The 21456-nt window shown below is 43.5% G+C and overlaps 1 protein-coding gene across 1 annotated transcript in view; it reads left to right on the top strand.

Annotated features, from left to right (window-relative positions):
- EXT1 (exostosin glycosyltransferase 1) overlaps positions 1-21456 on the top strand; it is a 182981-nt gene that overhangs the window by 144168 nt on the left and 17357 nt on the right. Inside the window, exons 2-5 of the mRNA XM_086741195.1 lie at positions 8772-8865; positions 11637-11744; positions 15548-15667; positions 20730-20862. Of these exons, the coding sequence (XP_086597321.1) occupies positions 8772-8865; positions 11637-11744; positions 15548-15667; positions 20730-20862 (455 nt within the window). The remainder of the gene's footprint in view (positions 1-8771; positions 8866-11636; positions 11745-15547; positions 15668-20729; positions 20863-21456) is intronic.

Here is a 21456-nt window from a genome sequence, read left to right as displayed (position 1 = left end):
TGAAACTCTAGAAAACTGATCCTCTTCAGCATTTTTTAACCTCAAGTTTTCAGTAAAGAGCTATTTAAAAATAATTAAGAAAGATTTGGAGGCCTTTTTTTTTTTGACAGGCATGAGGGAATCATTGGCTTCAGAACCAGCAGGTGTTGACAGGAGAGAGATCTCACAATAAGTCTTTTATATCTCTGTGCTCTGAGGCTTTCAGGTATGTCCTGTAATCTCGAAATTAGAGTGGGTGGCAGAGGAGCTAAATTTTGTTTCTTTGTTCAGAAAATGCAGTATGGATTTTTCTTTGTTTGGGTCTTTAATCCAAACTGATGCTTTAATAACTGAAATTCAAGTAGTGGGCTTTGTTGGTTTTTTGTTTAAGTTGGAGAATAAATCGATAACAAAACTGGCTTTGCAGTGGGAAATTACCCCAAAGGTGTTCACAGCTGGACTGTCGCAGCATGTGAGGTTGGTTAATGGGACCAGATAGGGCTACTTAGGACAAGTGTTAGACACTGCTTCACTGCTAGAAGAATGCAGTGTCCAAACAAAGTATCTCTGTGAAGGACAGAATTTAATACTCCCAATTTTAAAAATTAGAATCATAGAATTACCAAATGTTTGGGGTTGTGAGGGACCTTTAAAGACCATGTAGTCCAGTCCCTCTGCCAGGGGCGGGGACACCTTCTACTAAATCAGGTTGCTCAAAGCCCCATCCAACCTGGCCTTGAACAGTTCCAGGGATGGGGCATCCACAACTTCTCTGGGCAGCCTGATCCAGTGCCTCACCACCCTTGTTGTAAAAAAATTCTTCCTTATGTCCAATCTAAATCTATCCTCTTTTAGTTTAAAAACCTTGGTAAAAAGTCTGTTTCCATCTTTCTTATAGTCCCCCTTTAGGTACTGGAAGGCTATTATAAGGTCTCCTTGGAGCCTTCTCTTCTCCAGGCTGAACAGCCCCAGCTCTCTCAGCCTGTCCTCATAGGAGAGCTGCTCCCGCCCTCTGATCATCTTCATGGCCTTCTCTGGACTCACTCCAACAGGTCCATGTCTTTGCTGTGCAGAGGGCTCCAGAGCTGGACACAGCACTCCAGGTGGGGTCTCACCAGAACAGAGGGGCAGCATCACCTCTCTCAACCTGCTGGTCACCTTTTGATGCAACCCAGGATGTTAGTTCTCTGTTGAAATGCCAAAGCACGCTGTCAACAGTTAGATATTGCTTTCAACTTACTCCTGCATTTTTCTGTGCAGAGTACTGGGGAATGAGGCTGAGTAGATGAAGCCCAAGTTCAGGCTGCATGGCGATTTCCCCATCAGTGAAATGGAGATGCTGCTTTGTTCTCCTGCCAGCAGGCTGAGGTTTTTTATATTAAAATATTCAACATGGAGTTTGTAATCTCCAGAAAATGACAAGGCAGAGATACTGTAATGATGCAAAGTGTTGGCCTAACTTATTGTTAGAGGAATCCTGTTAGAAAGAACCTGCGTGAACCAGTGGATCATCTTAACGGGTTGGTCTTATCTTTACCTTCTAAGGGTCCAGCAGCTTGATGGGCAGTAAGTGCCAGATGGGCACGTTTCAGGCGAAAAGGATTCATATACGTTTATGTCACTTCAGAGGGGGTGGCAGGGGCGGTGGTCTGAGTAAATCGTACCCTGTGGCTGTGTGCGTGTGTGTTCCTGTGCATGCATCTGTGCATGCGAGCATCTGCGTCTCCCGTGCTTTCCCACCAACGTAGAGGGTATTGAATTCACAATATGTGGTGCTGCATTTACATTCCTTGGAAGCTAGAAGCAAGCAGTGCGTTTGCTTCCTTACGGATTTTTCCTATTCAGGCGTGTTGTGAGTTCTCTTGCTGCCAGCACAGCGAGGTGCTGCTGTGAAACCGGCGCTCTTAGAGGACTTCAAAGCCTGGGAGCCAGCATTTAGTTTTAGAAGAAGCACTACATGATGCTATTAGCAGCTTGCTGGTAACTGGGGTGTAACGCTGCCTAGAGAAGCACCTCGGCAAGGTTTGCCTCTGGCACGCTACCCATGAACCCTCTCTGGCACACTTGTTGAAAAAAAAACAGTTATCTCTAAACATCCAATGATGTTGGTGAGACCGCATTTGCTACTCTTTAAGACTACTTGTTCTGGGTGGTGTAGCCACCACACTGGGAGCCACTTGGGTAGTATTTGGCAGTCCAGATGTTGTATGTGCTTCGCATGCGCCATATAGATTTAAAAGGCATTCTTTGTAAATATTTAGACAAAAACTGTTAAGAGGATTTTTATTTGTTAGACTGTACATTGACTTTAATGGCTCGTGTATCTAAATGTTTCTGTGCATAACGTCTAAGTAAACTGAATCCAACTGTGATGTCACTGGAGACTTTATAGATGGTCTGAAATTCAGTGGTTGCTGTCCATCCTAACTGTAACAAAGTTCCTGTAGCAGTACATAAAAGTGAAAACTCAATTTCCCTGTTTTTCTTTGTTAATCCAGCCTTCTGAACTGGAAGAAGATGCTAGCATGGAAAGGAGAAAACAGTTGTACCTTGACATTACTTGCTGAATGTTTGCAGAGTTTCATTCCCTTTGCCAAGCCTAGAAGAATTGTTCAAGGTTTTCATTAATTTAGCAGCATTTTCAGATTGGGCTCATGCTCATACCCGTACTTGGCTGTTACCTGTGTGCTGAGATCACTGTTCACGCACACTGCTCCTGTACTTACACCGTGGCATCCCTTGGAGTCCTGCAGCCCAGGCAGCATGGCGGCGGCAACGGCTGCGGTAATGAACCAGGCTGAAAGAAATACTCCAATGGCTGCCTTTCAGCACTTGGCAAGAAAATCCTTTTTATGTTAGTTTCAAGGTCGTCAGATATCATTATAGCCAAGTATTAAAAATTTCAAAGAAAGGAGGCAGTGTATTTGATTTATAGAATAATTATCTAGCTTTAGCTCTAACTTGGCTTTGGCGATGGTTTTGCAAGCACTCGAAAATTAAATCCATTTTTTATGGCACTACAAGGTATTATCTCACAGCAAATGATAATTAAACACCTGTGAAATCAATTAGCCCTTTAAGCAGGGGGGAAAAAAAAAGTTTTCCGATTATGTTTTTGCACCTCCAAACTTTCTAATTCCAGAACCAACGCTTGCAGAGAGGGAAATGAACTGCCAGCCAGTAGCCTGTTAACTGGCATTAGGATCACCCCAAAGCACTGCGCAGCCGTAAATCCGAAAGGAAGCGGTTCGTGGTGACGGCAGCCTTCCAAGTAGGATGCGTTAGCCTTTTGAGCTCAGTCTTGGGCAGCTATCTGCCTGACGCACAGCTGAGCCGTCAGCTTTTCTACAAAGACGGTTACTCACTTGGTATTTTCAATGCCAAGTTTTATTTGACAGTTTATTTAAAAGCCAATGCACCTTAATGGAAACTAAGCAAAGAGATGCTCCGTGTGACTGCGTTTCTTGTCACGCTCTCCAGCGAGTAGTTCGGAGCAATCTGCGATAAGCGTTCATGCATGGAAAACCAGCCGATTGGTTAGTAGCTGAAACTGAATATACTGGAAAACCGGGAAACACTCCGCCATTTAGCCTTGTGTTGTAGGTGTTTCATATCTGCCTTTGTTGTAGCACTTGGACTGATGCAGAGACTGTTGGAAGATTCAGTGTGCGTTCGTGGGCTTGCAGATTCAGGGAGGGACCCTGGACATAGTTGGTTAAGTGCCATTGCAATTTTTGGCTCTGGAAAGAAAAAAATAGCTCTGGTCCCATCAGACATCTACAGCGGTATGTGCTGATACTCCCTGCCAAAGATGAGCTCCAGCATCTTCCAAAGATTAATTATGTGTGGCACTGTTAAAGTATGTACTGCTAGGTTAAACCCATTGTATTTGGTTTGGATTCTGCTCCTGTATTTCCGTCTGAATTTTGATAGCCATAGTGTATGGCTGGTTTTCAGGGAATTCTGTATAGCTGGAGAGGAGGGAAGCAGGTGGGGACGCTGGGGTTAGCATTCCTAAGGTCTGTCTAGCTGCTGAGAAATCACCGGTCATCTGTATTTCAGGTTTTCCATCTATGAAATGGGGCTGGTGATGGTATCCCATATCAGTATTCAGAGGATTAGATAAGAAAATATGTACACTGCTTTGCAGTTCCTACGTGACAGGTGACATATAGCTGGATAACGTATGATAATCGTTGCATCTGGATAGCCAGACGTATCTGCTGGTCTAAGCCCCCAGTGTCTTTTTAGGCCTTTCTTCAATCCATGCTGATAACGATGTGGCTTGGGAAAAAAACCAGTTCATATTAAAACTGGTAGTGAAAATATTTCCCAGGGTAGTTTATAATCTTTTTAAGTGTAGTGACATGAGGAAATGCCTAAGCTGTAAGAAGGAATGTATGGCATGGCTGATTAGTCACTGCAGAGCCTCTGCCGCCTGCCCGGGTTCCTTGGGATAATGGTGAACCAGGAATCCCAAGCAGCCCTCTAATCCCTGTGCTGACTGACAAGGTCGGCACATCAGAAAGAAAAAAAAAAGAGCAGGGGGGATGGGGAAAGACAGAGGCAATGTTTTGGATCAAGAAGTTAAAATGGGAAGAGCATTTTGCTGAGCAGTGTTTCTCCTTCGGATAATTGCCCACACAGCGTTGCGGTGTTTACACCTGTGTGATAGATGGGGCCGAACATGTTTTCTCAGCTATGGGTGGTAGCAGGGAGGGGATATTTCAATTAAAGTGTGAATAAATTAGAATTGATTACAAATAGAGCTATTTGTTTATGCTGCCTAAAAAGGTATTAGCTGTGAACATGGTGCACTTCATCATTACGGAAGGAAGCCTGAAAGTTAATAAAACACACTGCTGGTCCTTACAGGGGGATGCGAGCTTTGGGTTAAATCTGTAGCTATTTTAGTTATAAAGCCCCAACTGTCATTTTAAAGGTATATGCATTTTGGATTTTAACATGTTTGAATGATGCAGCTGAGGCCCAAGCCAAGCCAACCCTAAAATTGGCAGTAAAATGTTACCTCCATGCGAGCGTGCAGAATGAAGGAATACAGGAATATGAGCAATGAGCATGTGCCCCCCCTCCCTGGCAGGCTTCTAATGTGGAAACCAGGAGCTTTCTGGAAATAAATACCCTCTGAGCAAAGCAGTGGGCTCATCTCAAAGCTTTCCTACAGTAAATGCTCACGAAGATTAACTGCCTGCAGTAGAGGAAAGTGCCAGAAGGAATGTGACACCGAAGCAGCAGCCGTAAGGAAGAAGCGCCCGGCCAGCCGCCCGCACCGTGCCCTGAGGTGTTGGAGAGATGGCAGCACCGCTGCCGTTCAGACTACGGCGTAGTTGCGGCACACCGTTGTTGCTCCAGTTCCTCGGCTGCAACTGGAACCTGAAAAACCTCCGTAGCCGGGTCAAACCAGAGCGGCTGGATAGGCAGGTCGTGCCGAGCTGTCCCCACAAGCCAGTGGCTCTGGGTTTGCAGAAACCACAGCGATGCAAACGGGAAGACCGTAACAAATCTCCCTGCTGTTTTCAGATGTTACTGGCTAATGGAAATAAGTAGTTCTGAAAACAGATATAACCCCCATTGCCAGGGGCTCTGGAAGAACCCCTGAAGAGGAGGCTCTGGAAGAACCTCTTCTAAACACTTGACTATTTCCTCTGTAACTTAAGGCCCCTATGCCAGTTGCGAGCGAGGTTGTAACACTTCATTGCCTCCCTGAAGTCTTGTTGAGATTAGTCAATGAAGATGGTGGGGAAATCAAGCCCGTGGTTGGTGTGATACTGGTATTTGCAATAGGCGCCAGGTCGGTACTTAGCGTAGAAGTGTCCTGCTGTAGCTGAGGGGATGTTCCTGAATGACTGCACTAGCTCCAATTTCCCTCCTGGACAAGTGAAGGAGAAATTTCAAGTCTAGCAAAGATTTAATTCAGATACCCACCTTTAATCGTAGATATTATCTCACTGACTTCACTGAAAGCATTTCAAGTCAGAGTTAAGGGACATGCAGAGGTGCTTTCAGGTGAGACATATGCTTCCTATTTGGAAAAAAATGCCGATCGTATATAAACAATTCCGTGCCCCCGCCCCCTGACAAAGTGCTGGCAAAGCTCAAACCTCCTGCTGTGTGCATGGTTCTTGCAGGGGAAGGAGTCTGAAACCAAGGGTTACCCCAACGCCTTCTGTCCTCCCCATGGCCTCTGGGCTGGAGCTTCATTCACCAGGTGATGTTTTTGTGGCCAGGGTCTGCTCTCAATGCAGTCTGAGAAGAACATGAAATGGTCTCTGTGCAAACTCAACTCTAAAGTACTATTTGGTTCACGTGAACGATTTCCTCTTCAAGCCATACTTCCAATTGCAGAGCTATGCTTGCAGCTTGACAGAGATGTTTATGTATTTGTGGCTGGCTACATGTGTTGTGTGAAAGGCATTTCCCAATTTGTATTTAAACATCCTGGGCTATCTTCTGTCTTTCAGCTAAGGCAGGGTACCCCTGTTCCTTTGTGTGCTACCCACGAACTGGTAGGAGTAAAATTAGCACCTTGTGCTTAAGGATTTCAAATAGATGCTTGATCCTGGGGTGGTCCCTGAGGGGGATTGAACTGGAAACTAGTCCACTAGCACTGCGCTCAAAGATCTTGGTGACTCACCTTAAACTGTTTGGGTTGAAATTGCAGAGAAATTTGTTCATAAGAGTCTCCAATGCAATTTATTCGCTGCAGCAGCTCTCGATGGATATTCCTTTACTCTGGGTTTGCTCCTGTTGTGTTTGCGGGCTCTCCCTGAAGTGAGTGGAAATTTTGTGCCCATACATCAAGGTTAGGATGAGGCTCGCTGTGTGCGTATGATGGAGATAAATTGCCTGATGACCATGAACCGTGCTATGCCAGAGCTCAGCAATAAATCACACGTTAGGCTTTAAAACGCACAAATGGGAGCAAGACGCTAACGGGTTTCCAGGTGGGAAATGGTCAACAAAATCCTCCTGTTTTTGTTTTTTTCTTTGTAAATCTATCTTAATATCAACAAATTAGATGTGAAAGAAAACGTGTCCCATATAAGACATTGCTGATGTATGGAGGACTCACTTGTGCTGCCCTCGTTCTCTGCTTTTCTTTGTGTTCTGGTTCTGCCATCGACGTTTTGTGGATATTGTTGCATTCCGGGGTATTAACAGAATTTCACATTTTTAGCTAGCTAATGATAGGGGACTTCTGACTGGCGTATTCTAGCCCTACAGGGTATTCTATTTTTGGTATTTATTAAAATTTTCTGTCATACAATATACAGTGAAATCAGTGAGCCTCAGACCTCTTGGTATGTAAAAAAGGAATGCTTAAAAATGGCAACTTTCTTTGGTTTTTTTCATATTCCACTTTCCTAATATTTTCCCCCGTGCGCTGTGTCACTGCTGGCTGGTGAGCTGGGATGTGGCTGTCAATCAATATCCCACACACAGAAAAAGAAATTGCTACTGCTCAGATGGAATATGTGTATATGTATTTTAACCAAACTTGAGATACGATTTAAAAAAAAAAAAAAAAGTACTTTGAAGTCTGTTTTGTAGTTTTAATTAATGCAATGAGGGTTTTTATTTTGCTCTCAGTGGAGATAATCTTAATCCATTCACAGTGACCTTTTCTTGTGCAAATTAGCTATACGCGCTTGTTTAAGCAAATGGGCCTTTGCAAGATGTCTCTTCCTAAAGACGGAGCTTAAAATTGAAAATTGGCTTACTCCCATCTGTCTGGCCTGTGTGAGAATACAAATGTAGATCTGGACTTTTTATATATAAAATATAATCATATATGTATGTATATACATACACGTGTACACGGATACAAAAAAAGATTGCTCTGCCTGCAGGCTACAGTTAAATTAGATTATTAGTGTTAGAAAATTTCAGTGCCACAAGTTACTGTCAAAATAACATCTGTCTGCAGAGACCAGGACACTCTGGAGAACGGAGGGTGTTTAATCTGGATCCTTGTGTCTCAGGTGGTCAGCGAGATCAATGCCAGTTCCCTGTTCCATGAGTTTGCCAGAAGCACAATTAGCTAATAACGGGCTGGAAGCTGCTAGGATTTGATGTGTGGGTTTGGTAGATGGTTCTGAGGTGATTGATGGAATTGGAAAAAAAAAAAACCCAGAAGTGTCTATAACTTCAAGCTTTAATTTGGAGGAACAGGGGTCACAGCAGCTGTGTGGTTAATTGCCAAAATGTGGCAGTTTATCCCTCTCGCCATATTTGACAATAACCACCAAGTGAGTCATTGTAACCCTTCGTCCCTTTTTAGTGCCTGCTTGATAAGGGAGGATTTCTTTGGCATAGTTTGAATATTTTTTGCTTTGTACAAACCTCTTGTACAGAAATGAACACAGTTGTGCATGACTTTGACTAAATCTGAATAGCAATTAGGGTCACAGAAGTGCTGCAACAATGCTTTGGGTATAAAATATTTAATAGAAATTTGTTGTTAGGACTCATGCATGCCTGTTTAGGTAGAACTAGCTGATTATTGCAAATTATTCCCTTCCTTCTCAGTTTCATTGCCACTTTCCCCAGCTCTCTCCCATGGTGGTTGCTCCTAGGATGAGCAAAAAGGAGCTGTGGAGATAGCTGAGGCAGGCGTGCGCGGAGGGGGCTAGTTAACCTGGTGGTGAGCGGTCTTGCTCGGAAATGATTTTATCCAGATGTGTCTCAACAGCTGTTTGCGTTTTCATGCCCAGTTACTCTAGGACTCACCGCTAATTGAATTTTCTCTTTTTCTCCCCTGTTCTTGTTAGGTATGATTACCGTGAAATGCTGCACAATGCCACTTTCTGTCTGGTTCCCCGTGGCCGCAGGCTTGGCTCTTTCAGGTTTCTGGAAGCCTTGCAGGTAAGAGCTGCAGTTTAAAGCACCGGCTACACTGGCTGCAATTCAGCCTGCAATAGCAGGGGGGTGGGGAGGAGGGAGGGAAATGTGTTTCATTTCCCTAGTGGACAGTAATCCACTTCGCAAAAGCCTCTATTCATACTTCTGGAGCAATTGGCAGCTTCTTCCCAGGAGGGGCTGAGCTCTGAGCATCTGAAGGTTGAATTGCGTTACCTCTAGGAAAAGGGTTTCCCTGGATGTGGTGGAGCTGAGAGGTTGAACCAGTTTAGAGCAGTATTTTGTCAAGCTGTGAGACTTCCCGTGGGAGACCCTGGCCTCTACAAGTAAGTCCTGGGGGCAGTAAACCCAGCTTTTTTGTTTTCACTTAGCCAAAACAGACTTAATTATGCATTGCCTCTCTTGAGATGCTGCTTGCTGAACATCTGACAGTGGCCCGGAGGCTGTAAAGCCCCAGGTGGAAGCCTCACATGAAGGTGGATATAGGCTGATCTCAGGTTGCTCACAGTGTGTCTGGGACAGCACTCAAATCCCCTTCGCCTTTTAAAAGCATTTTGGTTGGTGGTCTCCCTTTTTGGCTGTTGGCCAGCCGCAGAGGGCAATGCAAAGGGGCTCCTGAGTCACTGTGGCAGTGAGGCCTAGCAACACGGTGATCAACACTGACCTAATCGGGCAGCATCCAGCTGCAGCCGGCTGCTGCAAGCATCAGCTCAGCCCTGGGGTCCAGGATCTTCAGTGTGCCGCAGAGAGAATCTTGGAAGATGCTGCAGCTCCCTTCTGGGATTGGCATCTGGATTTCCACGGGGGCTGGAGTGGAGGGAAGGGGAGGCTGGGGCCCTTCTTGGTGTCAGTGAGTTGAGAAATGGGGACACCTTACAGGGTCCTGCCTCCAGGTGTCCTTTTGCCATTTGGGAAGTGTCCCAGCATTGACAGTAGAGCTCTTAATGAATAGCATCACATCACTTTTCTTCATCAACCACAAAATGTCCCCGCGGTTATTAAAGAGAATTGCATACTGTAATGCAGAGTAGGATTCAGGTACCTATGTGTAGGTGTATAATGTCAGTTTAGAAGCCCAGGGGTAGCCTTCTGGCTTTCTGCTACTTCTCCAGAAGGTCTCCAGTAGATCCTGTGTCATGTCTGCCAGCCTTTGATGGGTTTCTTGGATACCCTAGAGCGTCCCAAATGCACTGGACATTTAGGTTTAACCACTGAACCCCACACCTACTGTCACATATGAGATCCAAGTTCTGGACTGTCACTCACCTCTTTGCTTCTACTCAGGAGAAGATTAATAGCCTGCAAAGTGCAGTTCCCTCTCCAGCCTCTTCTGAGGAAGAAGTGGGAAGGGCTTATTTGGGATGACGAGTCACTTCAGATCCTCCTGAAGAGCACTGCTCAGCTCTTCTCTCAATTGGGCCACAAGCCATGCAGCATCTGTTAGATACATCGTCTCAGGAGAAGAAAGCAGGGAGCAAACCTGGCTGTACAGAACTTGGAGGCTCCAGGTCAATGATGATAAAATGCAGACACTGAGGATTTTCCTAGCAGGCTAGCAGCAGTATTCACTGATTATGATAAATTCCTAATTTGTGTCTGGCTCCAGGGCATGTTGAAAGAAATAATCCCTATTAGTGGAATGTTTTAAACATGAAAACACACTGCTAAATGTTTTCTGGTTGGCTTTTTTCATGCACCGATGTCATTTCCTTACAGAAGATCACAGTTCTTTACATGTTATTAGCACTGCTGTAATGCAGAGGCTTGACCAGTCTAAGATCCTCTCTGTAATACGCGTTACCAAGGAAGGTACAGCAGTCTGAAAGGTTCCCCTTTCTGTCATCTTTTGGGAGGTACAGGAGAGTCTGTCCCCAGTCTCGATTAAATTCAAAGCACTTAAGCTTGACTTGATCCAAAGGAAATTGAAGCAGAGCACAGACTCAATGCAGGTCCTCTGGTAACGGGTTCTTTCATCACATCAGGAGGTTTTTGGTTTGGATCTTATGCTGTGATCCAGCTGACCAGAACATAGTGGCAATTATTTATTTATGGAAATACAGCCCTGTTTACTGAATACTTGCAAACTTGCTCTTTGTGCAGAGGAACTTGCACAACTTGTAAAAGATTAAATAATTTAGACAAATCATACTGGTACGAAATAGACACTAAATGTGTATGCTTTTGGTTTGCTTTAAGACAGAAAGCAATTGTTATTTTTGTAGAGAGGTGATGACAGACGAGTTGTGTTTGTGCAGTTGCCTCTGTTTGGAGAGGTAATATCAAACAGGATAGGGAATTCACTCCTCCTTTCTGGCAAAAGTGCTCTAGAATTAAATATGATATATATTTTCTGTAGGGTTGTCTTGCAACATATTCTAAAAATCAAGGGAGTTAGCTCCCTGCTGAGTGGTTCACAAAGCAGCGAGGGAGGCCATCATTTTGTATTAAATTCTCCGGTGCTACATCTACAGCATTGTAACAGTTCTGCCCTTGCCTGGCAGCATAAGCATCAGATTTCAAATGCCACTGTCCATGCGAACTCCACCTTTCAGTAAATAAGAATAACTGTAAAATGGAAAACCACAAAAATTTGGGCTGCCCTCCTGTGGTCTCTAGCTTCTGGTGTTCTTTGCCGGGTTGCCTCTCCTCCTGAGGACCTTCAGAGCTGGCTCACAGCTTGTGCAGAAGACAACAGTCATGACCTTGGTGCAAACCTCAAAGCTTACCCTGATGCTCGGGTACCCACTAACGACTGCAATGCCTCTGTGTGTGTGCAGGCTGCCTGTGTCCCGGTTATGCTCAGCAATGGATGGGAGTTGCCGTTCTCGGAAGTGATTGATTGGAACCAAGCTGCCGTCATAGGCGATGAGAGATTGTTATTACAGGTAAGAAAAAGACCGTGGCCTTCAGTAGATCAGTTGATTATTGCTGCCGCCATCTAAATGGATGGGGAAGATGAATCCAAAAGGTCAGGGCTGTAAAAGAATTTTTATCATGAAGAGATTGTCTGTGTCACGGTGGCTATGAACTCATTTAATATGACATCATTCATTTTTTGACCGGAAGGTCATTGCAACCACCACGCCACATTCTTAAATGCAAGAGACACTTTTATTTTTCCTAAGAGCCTGAAATCTCTTCTGGTGTGGAGCACCTGGATGCCCCTCTGAGGTAGAGCTGTCCTAGACTGGGTACTGTGATGAGAGAGAAAACATCTGAAGGCAGGTTCTGCTCTAGTCCTTCAGAAACAGTTTATCCTCAGGTCCCACCAGCGTGTGCACCTAGCTGGTAGGTGCTGAAGGGACTGATCAGAAAAGCGAGTATTTTCTCAGGTAGGGATTAACCACCTAACAGTTTTGTGGGAAGCAGTACCTGTCCATTTTCTGATGTCTGGACCATGTAACATTGCTTTCTGAAGAACTTATTGTTCATTTCCTTGAGATCATGGAAGGAAAGCGGGCTGAGAAGTTAGAAATTCCCTGCTACCTCCAGCGTCTACTTTGATTTTAAATTCACTAGATTTATTTTTTTTTCTTTTTCCCTAGTGGGTTCTATAGTCTAAGTACACTCTGTGTATGTGGAGAAGTTGATGTTAAGAAAAATTACTGAAGAATTGGTTTCCTCAAAGTAGTATTTGATAAAATGCCATTGCCCAACATGAAGTTGAGATCCATGACATCTGGAATAGCCACTAAGTAGCCACTAACAGTTTTTTTTTAATGCTTGAACTTAAATCATTTTCAAAATGGCAAGCTATTGTCATCTGTGGAGAGATGCCTTCAAAGGTACAGGTGTCTTGGCACCCCAGAAATAAAGTACATTTGAAAAATCTCATTAGATGCCTATTTACTTGTCTAAAGAAGTAAATATTTGTGAAGAGCTGGCACAGCAAGCCTTGTGAAATGCTGCCTGTTCTCCTTCATGTAATACAAGCTGGAAATTTTAACAGGCCATTTGATTTTTGCTTCTGTGGACAGCACATTTTTCTGAGCAAAATTATTTCTCTCTTTAAATAATAATAATTTGTGGATCTTCATGCTTTCCGGTAACATGCCATTCGTTCTCTTCACAGCTGCTTCCATACTGAACAGCTACTGCACCGTTATTAACAGTGTTTTTAAAGAGCTGGCAGAGGGCCTGAATGTCTGCTCTGGGAAATGTTTTTGTTATGTTACAGTTTTTCATTTCCTGTTTGAGAGCAGCTCGGATGTTTTTATTTGCATATTCTCCTCGTCCTAGCACTGAGAGAGCTTAATCCAGCCTTTCTGCATTTATTTGTGCAGGGTGGTTTTTCCCTTCCCTCTACTTATTACTGAAATGACCTTTTATTAAGACGTCATCCCGTTCTAATAATTCCACTGTAATCCTGGCAGATTAGTATTAATACATCATTTTCCCCACCTGTCTTTCTGGACAAGTAGATTAATAACTAATAGGCAAATGCAGTTAAAATGGGAGCTCTGATTTTTCTTTCCAGCTGTTGTAACAGAGCAGGCACCAAGGGGTTTTTTCAACTTTGCCACTGTGTTTGCAGGCACTCGCAAGCATGGTGTGGTAGGTAAAATTATAACTTCTTGCAGTAACCTTCACAGTCAGCAGCCTTCCCTTTCAAAAAATATAGTTGGAAATGAGTATTGATTCTATTTCTTGCTCACATATATGTGCACGCATACACAAGGTGCACATAATGCAATGACATGAATGAGTTTGTAGAAAAAATGCTGTATCACCCCTGTGAAGTGACTTTGATCATGTTTTTGCTGTTGATAATGATCCCAGATGTGATTAGTACACATCTGCATACAGCCAGCACAGGTAATGTTCATTATCCCTCTACTTACTGGAACTTATTGGAAAAGTAACGAAAAGAAGTATTCACTTCAAAAGATGAAATTTGATGCAGTTATTTACCATTCTAGAATAGTGATGCAATTGATCAGACAAACATGTACTAATTCATGTTTTTAGTTTCTATCTCTCATACTAGTTTTGCAGGGAATATTTTAACCTGAAGACCTGTATTTTACCTACAGGGCCTATAGCGAAGGAACAGAAAGTACCGTCTTTAACAGCCTGACCATTTTCTTCTCTCCCACCTTTTTGTAGTGGTAACCCTCTTATAAGCTCAAATTCTGTATTCTAGTTAGCAGTGTCTCTAAGAAACAGACCTAAGAGATGAAGGTCTTAGAGAGCAGAGATTGTCCTGTCTGACACTGCACCCTGTGGAGCCATGGTCCTTTTGGACGTGGTGTCCAGACCTGGATGCAAACAATGCAGTAAAGGATTTGCTGATTCTTTTGGAAATTTTTTACATATAAATTCTTAGAATCTCAAATTTTCTTCAGGAAAATGTTTCATATGAAATAATTTGGTTCAGGAAATAATGATCACTGCCACCTCTCAGAATATTTCAGAAATAAGCACAGTGTATTCTGGTCAGGAAAGGGCAGGATGTGTTGGAGTGCAAGTAAACTTCAGAATGAGCTGGCATGTGCAAAAAGCAACACGCAGACAAGCTACATGCTTTTACAAGTAACAGCTGAGGTAAAAGATCTGTGAGGAATCATAGAATCATAGAATGGTTAGAGTTGGAAGGGACCGTCAAAGGTCATCTAGTCCAAACCCCTGCAAGGAGCAGGGGCATCTGGGAATGAGGGACTGAGAATGAGGTGGCCTAGTTTGAAGTCACAAAAAGTGCAAAGGCACAACTCTTCATTCCTAGAAGAAATGAACAAAATCAGTAAAATATCCTAGGTGGCTTTCTGGTGCTGTGAGTAGCCCTTGTAATTGAAGCAAATTGCAGTTAAATTCCCTCAAATAATGCCAATTTGCTTTGTCAAAGTGGTGTACTGGAGGCCTTGGTCGAGGTCCTAAGAAGTTAAGCAATGACACGTACGTACATTAGTTTCCCTCCAGTGTGGAAGAGGGACATGGGGATGGTGAAAGACGTAGAAGCAAAGCACCCCCCTTCTGATCCCGTGAGCAATTATGTCTTCAGTGACAAAACATTGCAGCAGGATGATTTGAGTTTTATTTGTAAGGCAACTTATGCCAGAATTAAAGTGTTGATTTAATGGAGAGGGGAAAAAAGAAGCAGTGTTTTCCCTTGTAAGTAACAGGTGTTGCGGGAGATGTTATTCTTTTCACCCACAGTAATTAGTACAATGCAATTTGATCCATAAGCTCCCAAAAAGTGGAGTCTTACTTAAGGTGTTGCTGTGTTTTTCTTAGGATACTTAATGTTGCCGTACTGCAGTAAATGCAATTCCAGATCCCTTTAATGTACTGTGAGAGTGGAGATTTTTATTGGACTCTCAAGACTTGCAGGTACTGGTTTGTTAAAACACCAGTCCGTGAAAAGCTTTGTCTGTGAGGGATGCATGGAGGAGCTCCTTACTGTGCCGTGCCAGAGCACCATGGAGGGTGAGCTTCTGCTGCCATAAAGCAACCGAAAACTAAGAGAAAGCAGGAAAAAAAATTCATATATTCAGTACCAAAGGTTATAAAGGGTTGTGTCTCATTCGTTTTACATCAAGGCTTTAACTGTTGACACACGCATCTCTGTCGGACAGGAGTGCTGAAGGCGTGCAGCCTGCTAATGGAGTGGAGGGCTTGTCAGCAGCATATTAATTTGATGAGATTGTGTTGTTTTCTGAAGCTTCTGACTATATTACATCTTGTATTACAGATTCCTTCTACAATCAGGTCTATCCATCAGGATAAAATCCTAGCACTTAGACAGCAGACACAGTTCTTGTGGGAGGCTTATTTTTCTTCAGTTGAGAAGATTGTATTGACTACACTAGAGGTGAGTAAAAATTGTCTGAGACCTTGCCAAGCAGCGAGGTGTCTGTACCTGTCCAGCTGCTCCCGTCCTCAGCAGGCATTGGACCTTGATTTTCATGACATGCAATTGGTCATGGGGAAAAAACTCAGCATCTCGATAAGTTTTCTCCCCTAAGGAAATACTTTCTTCATTATCGGAATCCACATTAGAAAACTGACATGTTGAAAAATGGGAGCTACCCAACACATGGAAAAGTTGTCATGTCTGATCTCGCCTTTGCAAGGTTTTATGGCTTATGAATCACTATCATTGTCATTGGTAGTGAATGCATTTCTTTAAGAAACCTTTCCGGAATTCATTTTGGAAAAAATATTACTGTAAAACTCTTCCTTGACCATTCCTTAACATTTAGATGTCTTGTGATGGGGCTACTGGTCTGGCTGAAGGAAAAGGTGGGGCTTGTAAATCACTGTGCCTTGTCTTCACACACAGGATAAGGGAAAGGTCTGATCATTCTTATAAAATATTAATAAATAATCATAATTAGACTGCTGTTAAACAGGGAGACAGATGATCTCAAATGTGGAGAGAATCCTTTCTGAATTCAGAGACGAAGGAGAGATGAAAGGCTCTTTAGAAGTAGGGCCCAGGCTACAATTTCAAACGCAGGTTTCTCTTCTAATTGTTTTGCAATTTTGTACATACGTTTTTGACACACTTTTACCACTGAAAGTGGCTCACTTTGTAGATGCAAATGCATTTGTCTTATGCTAATACTTCTGCAATTGCATCCTTCTTTGTGAACAGTTTTAAAGCTCCACATTTCCTGCTGTGCCTGCCTTCCCCTGAAAACTGCAATTGCTGCCTGCAGTACGGGTTGCCCGTGGCTGATCTACCTCCAGCTGCTGCAAGACAGTCCCTTAGGTTTTTCTGTGCCAGTGAAGAAAACCAGCCAGGGAATGTTTTTGGAGCCCCTGGCACAGCTATCTTTGCAACGCTCTCCTCGCCCTCGGGAGAGCATGTCTTCATCTGTGCTGCCTGTTGGGAACTGCTCTGCATCCTCAAACTCCCCATAAGCAGTGATGAGGTAGTGATAATTATCACAGCCCACGCTACGGTCAGACTCACAAAGCTGAAGATCATGTACCAGTGCTCACAGTCTAATTTACCCTTCCAGAAGTACCCTTAGGGACAATCAGGGTGCCTCCTGTATCATCTACCCCTTCCCTGCATACATCCTGTTATCACTGGGGAGTAGGAAAAGCAGAGGGGTGCACGATTTTCCTCACTGCCCCTCTCCAGCCCGTGCTGGGGCTGGTCTCAAGGGGATGTAACCTGCAACCTCCACAGCCTTGGTGTCCATCACATCAAGCTCCAGCGCTTACAGATGTGTCTTTAGCACTGCCCTGGGACATGTTGGCACACGTGGCCATAGGTGCCTACGGTACAGCAAAACTTGTAATAAAGCTGAAGCAACTGGGCAACCAGCAAGCTGGAGTTTCCGCTCAGAGTGGAAAAAGTAAAGCAAAAACAAAAACCTTCCTGGAAGGTTTAATTTAATGAAACCTAGTAATGTATGCCTGATGTTGAAGTTATGTTCTGGGTTTTTTCATTTATTTGCGAGGATGGTTTTAGTTTGAGGGGTTTTTTGTTTATTTTTTGATTCAGGACTCTCAGAAATTTTTGAGACCGCTAAGAGGATTCTGTTCTTAGGAATGGATACTTGTTTCACATTTCAACTTGCCTGAGTAAAGTCCTGAGTTAACTTTCCTTTGAAAAGGAATTAAAGAGTTGAGAGTGATTTTTGATGTCTGAAATCTGCAAGTAGTGTATCCTCTTCTTAAAATTTGATGCCTGGAAGTAAATTCCTAGCAGGATTATTTTTTTCTAGTGGATGTTATCCATCTTCTGTTGTAACTCTGTTGTGTCAGAGTGCTCTGGTGATGCTGGATATCATCAGAATAAGCACTTGCCTGTTAACTGCAGTGCCGGTACGTGACCATGTGTGAGGGTATCAGTACAGAAAAAGTTGTCACTAGCTCAGATGTCCGCAAGGACATCTCAGCTTTCCTCTGCCCTTTATCCTGGACACCTCTGAAAACATCACGTCACATTTTAAGGTCCTTGAACTTCTCGCAGCATTTGGTGGCCTAAGCCAAACAGCTCATAGCCCAAAGTAAAAGGTTTGAATCATTTGCCCAGCAACCACATGTTGCAGGCACAGAGGAAGAGCCCAGTGCCATGGACATGGTGTGGGTTAGGAAACGATGTTCATGAGTGTCTCCCGCAGGCTGGTGAGTGGGCGTGCTGGCAACGCAGCAGTGGACTGCTGCAAGCACCATCTGGACACATGCTCCAGTGTATCTGCACTTTTTCAGCTTGGTCTTCTCTGAAAACAAACCCAAAACACCCCTAAATCCCGGTGAGGGGTGCGCAGTCCTCTGCTCAGGAAGAAGAAAGGGACGGTGCAAAGTACAGACCAGAAGTGTTTGATGCTTGGTCGGGGCGCATTGAGAAGCAGCAATGATTAAGGCAATATGTGAACTTTTTGAAGCGTGAAGATAAGGGAGACAAAAATATTGGACTATTAATGAATTCCAAAAAGAAAAGGGAGATCTCACCAGAGATCCTAACCCCTTCCTTCTCTTATTAAACTTCCTGTCATGCCTCATCATTGGAGAGACCGTGTAGCTTCTGTCTGTCTCTGCAATATGTGCAACGCTATACACTCAGCATTTTAATTGATTGTTCCTCCATGTTATCTTTTTTTATACTTTTTTGTTCGCTTTCTGCCAAGTTGTCTTTTCTCCTCTGTCATGACAGACAGCTAGGTTTCTTATGTAGACCAGGAGTGTGATAAATTCATCTTCCGTTTGTTAGCTGTGATAAATCTCCGAGGCCAGCTCCCCAGCCTGGTGCGGAACCGCGCTGGTGAGATGTGTGTGCCTGCCATGCACCGAAGGCTGCGTGTGCTGCATGGCACCGGGGGCCCGCTCTGTGTGAGAGCTGCGCTCGCTCCCAGTGCGCTGAGGCAGCCTTGAATGTGAGCCATGTGTTTCCCCTGCAGCTCTGTTGGCTACCAGTGCAGAGGAAAACTCCACCGTCTGTGAAAACCTCCTGACCATGTAAATTCGCAGACTTCTCCTTATCTGATTATGCCCCAGTTCTGAGAAAGCAGGAGGAAGGAGCTGTAATGTTTAGTCTTCGTGGTAAACACTTGAAAATATGTACTTTCTAGGTTCTGTCTTTGTTTAGTGGCATAACTTGCAGATGGAGGAACAGCAGTCATCGTCTTTTTTTTTCCTCTCCCCACTACCATGCAGGAGATTTGACTGTTGACACACCTAACTTTCCAAACAGAAATATTCAGATACGCTCTTGTCAGTGATGGAAATACAGTCCGAACTCTGTTATTCTGAGACAAAAAAAAAAAAAAGTTAAATTAACTTAAGCATGTTGAGTGAATTACTGCATATTCTGCATATTAGCTATGGTAATTGGCTGTAGGCAAAACTCAGACAAGCATGCAAACAGCTAACATTTCCTCCAGTTTAGCAGTACATATATTGCCACCAGCAGTGGATTGTCTAGTACAATGTAACTGATGTTTTAATGTTTTTTGTCCTGGCAATCAAAAATTCCAGGAAAAGCACTGCTTGTGGCAACACTTATTCGTATTCTGTATTGACCAAATGTCCCTGAACTCAGCTGCTTACAGAGATTTTAGCTTGTTTAGACTCCAGCAGCTGCTTTTGTTCAGCTTGTGTTAGGTCTTTTTGCTTGCTTTTGGTTTTCCTGTGCTGTGGGTATACACTGTCCTTAGTTCTGTAGATTTTAAGGCCAGAATGAATGATGGGGGATCAGATTTAGTCCAACTTCAGAGCCATGGAGTTTTACCCAGGTATGCCTATGTTAAGGCCAGAGACATTAGATTAGGAGAACCAACATGTCCTTGGCACTTGAGCCCTGTGCAATGCATGAACTGCCAGTTACATGAAATTTCCATAGGGGATCGCAGAAGATGAGCTGCAGAAGAAGGCTAGGCAATCCTGCTTAGTCAACTTAGGGGAAAATTCTTTCTTCACCACTCCTTGGCCCTTTGCAGTGTCCCATCTCCAGACCTGCCAACCTCTGATGCTCTGAGGGAAGGCAAATCTGTAAGAATGTGTGGCCCAACAGCAGATTGCACTTAAAAGGCTGCATCTTGAAGGCTGAATTTGTCTGGTTACAGCTTCCCACCACTGAATCCTGTTTTGCCTTTGCGGCAAGTCTGAAAAAGCTCCTATCGGTGTGAGAACCACTATGGTTCTTGCATACTGGCAAGTGATATGAAGTAACTGTACATTAACTGTAAACTGTTTTGTAAATACACATTAATTGTACAGCCTTATATCTTTTTCTGTGGCTTGTGGTATCCCAGATGATGAAGTAGATGACCTAGCAATCTGTTGTGACCTTAAAAATCTAGGAATCTGTGTTTGTGGCCCTCTACAGAGACAGACAGTAGTTGCCAAAAGATCTTTTTCTGTTTCATCCAACAAAGAACTCTTATAGAACTGAGATGTGGAATCAGTGATGTATCTGAATGCTAATATCCCTTTATAATTAAGCAAAAATGAATAATTAGTGCAGCCTGATTTGCTGAAAGTCGTTGTTGTTTTGAATGCTCTCATTATCTCAGAATAATACCTAGCTTTGTAATGCCATCCTCAAATAATTACCTTCTGTGAGTTCTGGATAGTAAAACTGACAATGAACTAATCAGGCTTACAACTGCTAAGATATTCTAATAGACAAAATATTTGACTTGAAATACAAAGTACAATTAATTGCAAGGACCCCATGTCCAGAGAGACTAATGAGGTGCTCTGAAACCTATTGCACAAAGCCTGAGCTGCTGGAGTGGTGTCAACGTGTGCAGGTTCTGTGTCATTTGAAGAGAGATTAAGCAGGAATGTCTAGTAATTCGTGGGCCTCAGCTTTTTGCAAAATGGGTGGTGATTCCAGTCAGCTGGAGTCCCTGAAGCTTCTACCAGTGGCTATTACAGTCTTTTTAAAAGTCATCACCTCTGTTGTTTTCCAGATTATTCAGGACAGAATATTTAAGCACATATCACGTAACAGCTTAATATGGAACAAACATCCTGGAGGGTTATTTGTACTGCCACAGTATTCCTCATATCTGGGAGATTTTCCTTACTACTATGCTAATCTCGGTGAGTGAATCCTTACTATAATCTAGTGGTATCTGGAATTTCTAGTGGAAATTGGGAATCTGATCCTTGAGTAGCTTGTGCCAAGTGACTTGCCATTCATTTCCAGTTAATGATGCCTTTTGTTTATCCTGTCTCAGTCTTCCCTGTCCGCTATAGACTGGAATGTCTCTGACCCATCAACATGCATCATGTGCCTCTTGCTTGCAAAGATTGTTTTAAAAAAATCTATGTCCTATCATACTTTTCAGTTACCAGTACTTAATGCCCAAGTTGCTGACCCATTCGTGGCCCAAGGGGACATAAGAGGAATAGCTTTTTGCTTTCTTTGTTTATTTGTGCTTGGCAAATTGGAAAAGTGGTAATTTACCCATGACACTTGTTATTGGAGTGCATAGTTGGTATGGATTTATTCTCCATACTATGTGTCTTTATATGGATCCCACTAGAAGGAATTAATAGGGCTTAGGTTTGTGGCTTTTTCCTGAAGCGAAGCTTAAACGATGAGTTCTGCAGGGAAATATGCCTGCAGGCTGAAGTGATCCTGCTTACCAGCCTGCTGCTGCTTTTGGCTCAGCCTGTGCCATCCCACTTGTG

Source organism: Chlamydotis macqueenii, chromosome 2 (genome assembly GCF_036417535.1).
Source record: "Chlamydotis macqueenii isolate bChlMac1 chromosome 2, bChlMac1.mat, whole genome shotgun sequence".
NCBI lineage: Eukaryota > Metazoa > Chordata > Aves > Otidiformes > Otididae > Chlamydotis > Chlamydotis macqueenii.
Note: the sequence above shows the minus strand (reverse complement) of the source record. Positions and strands in the feature narration are given on the sequence as shown.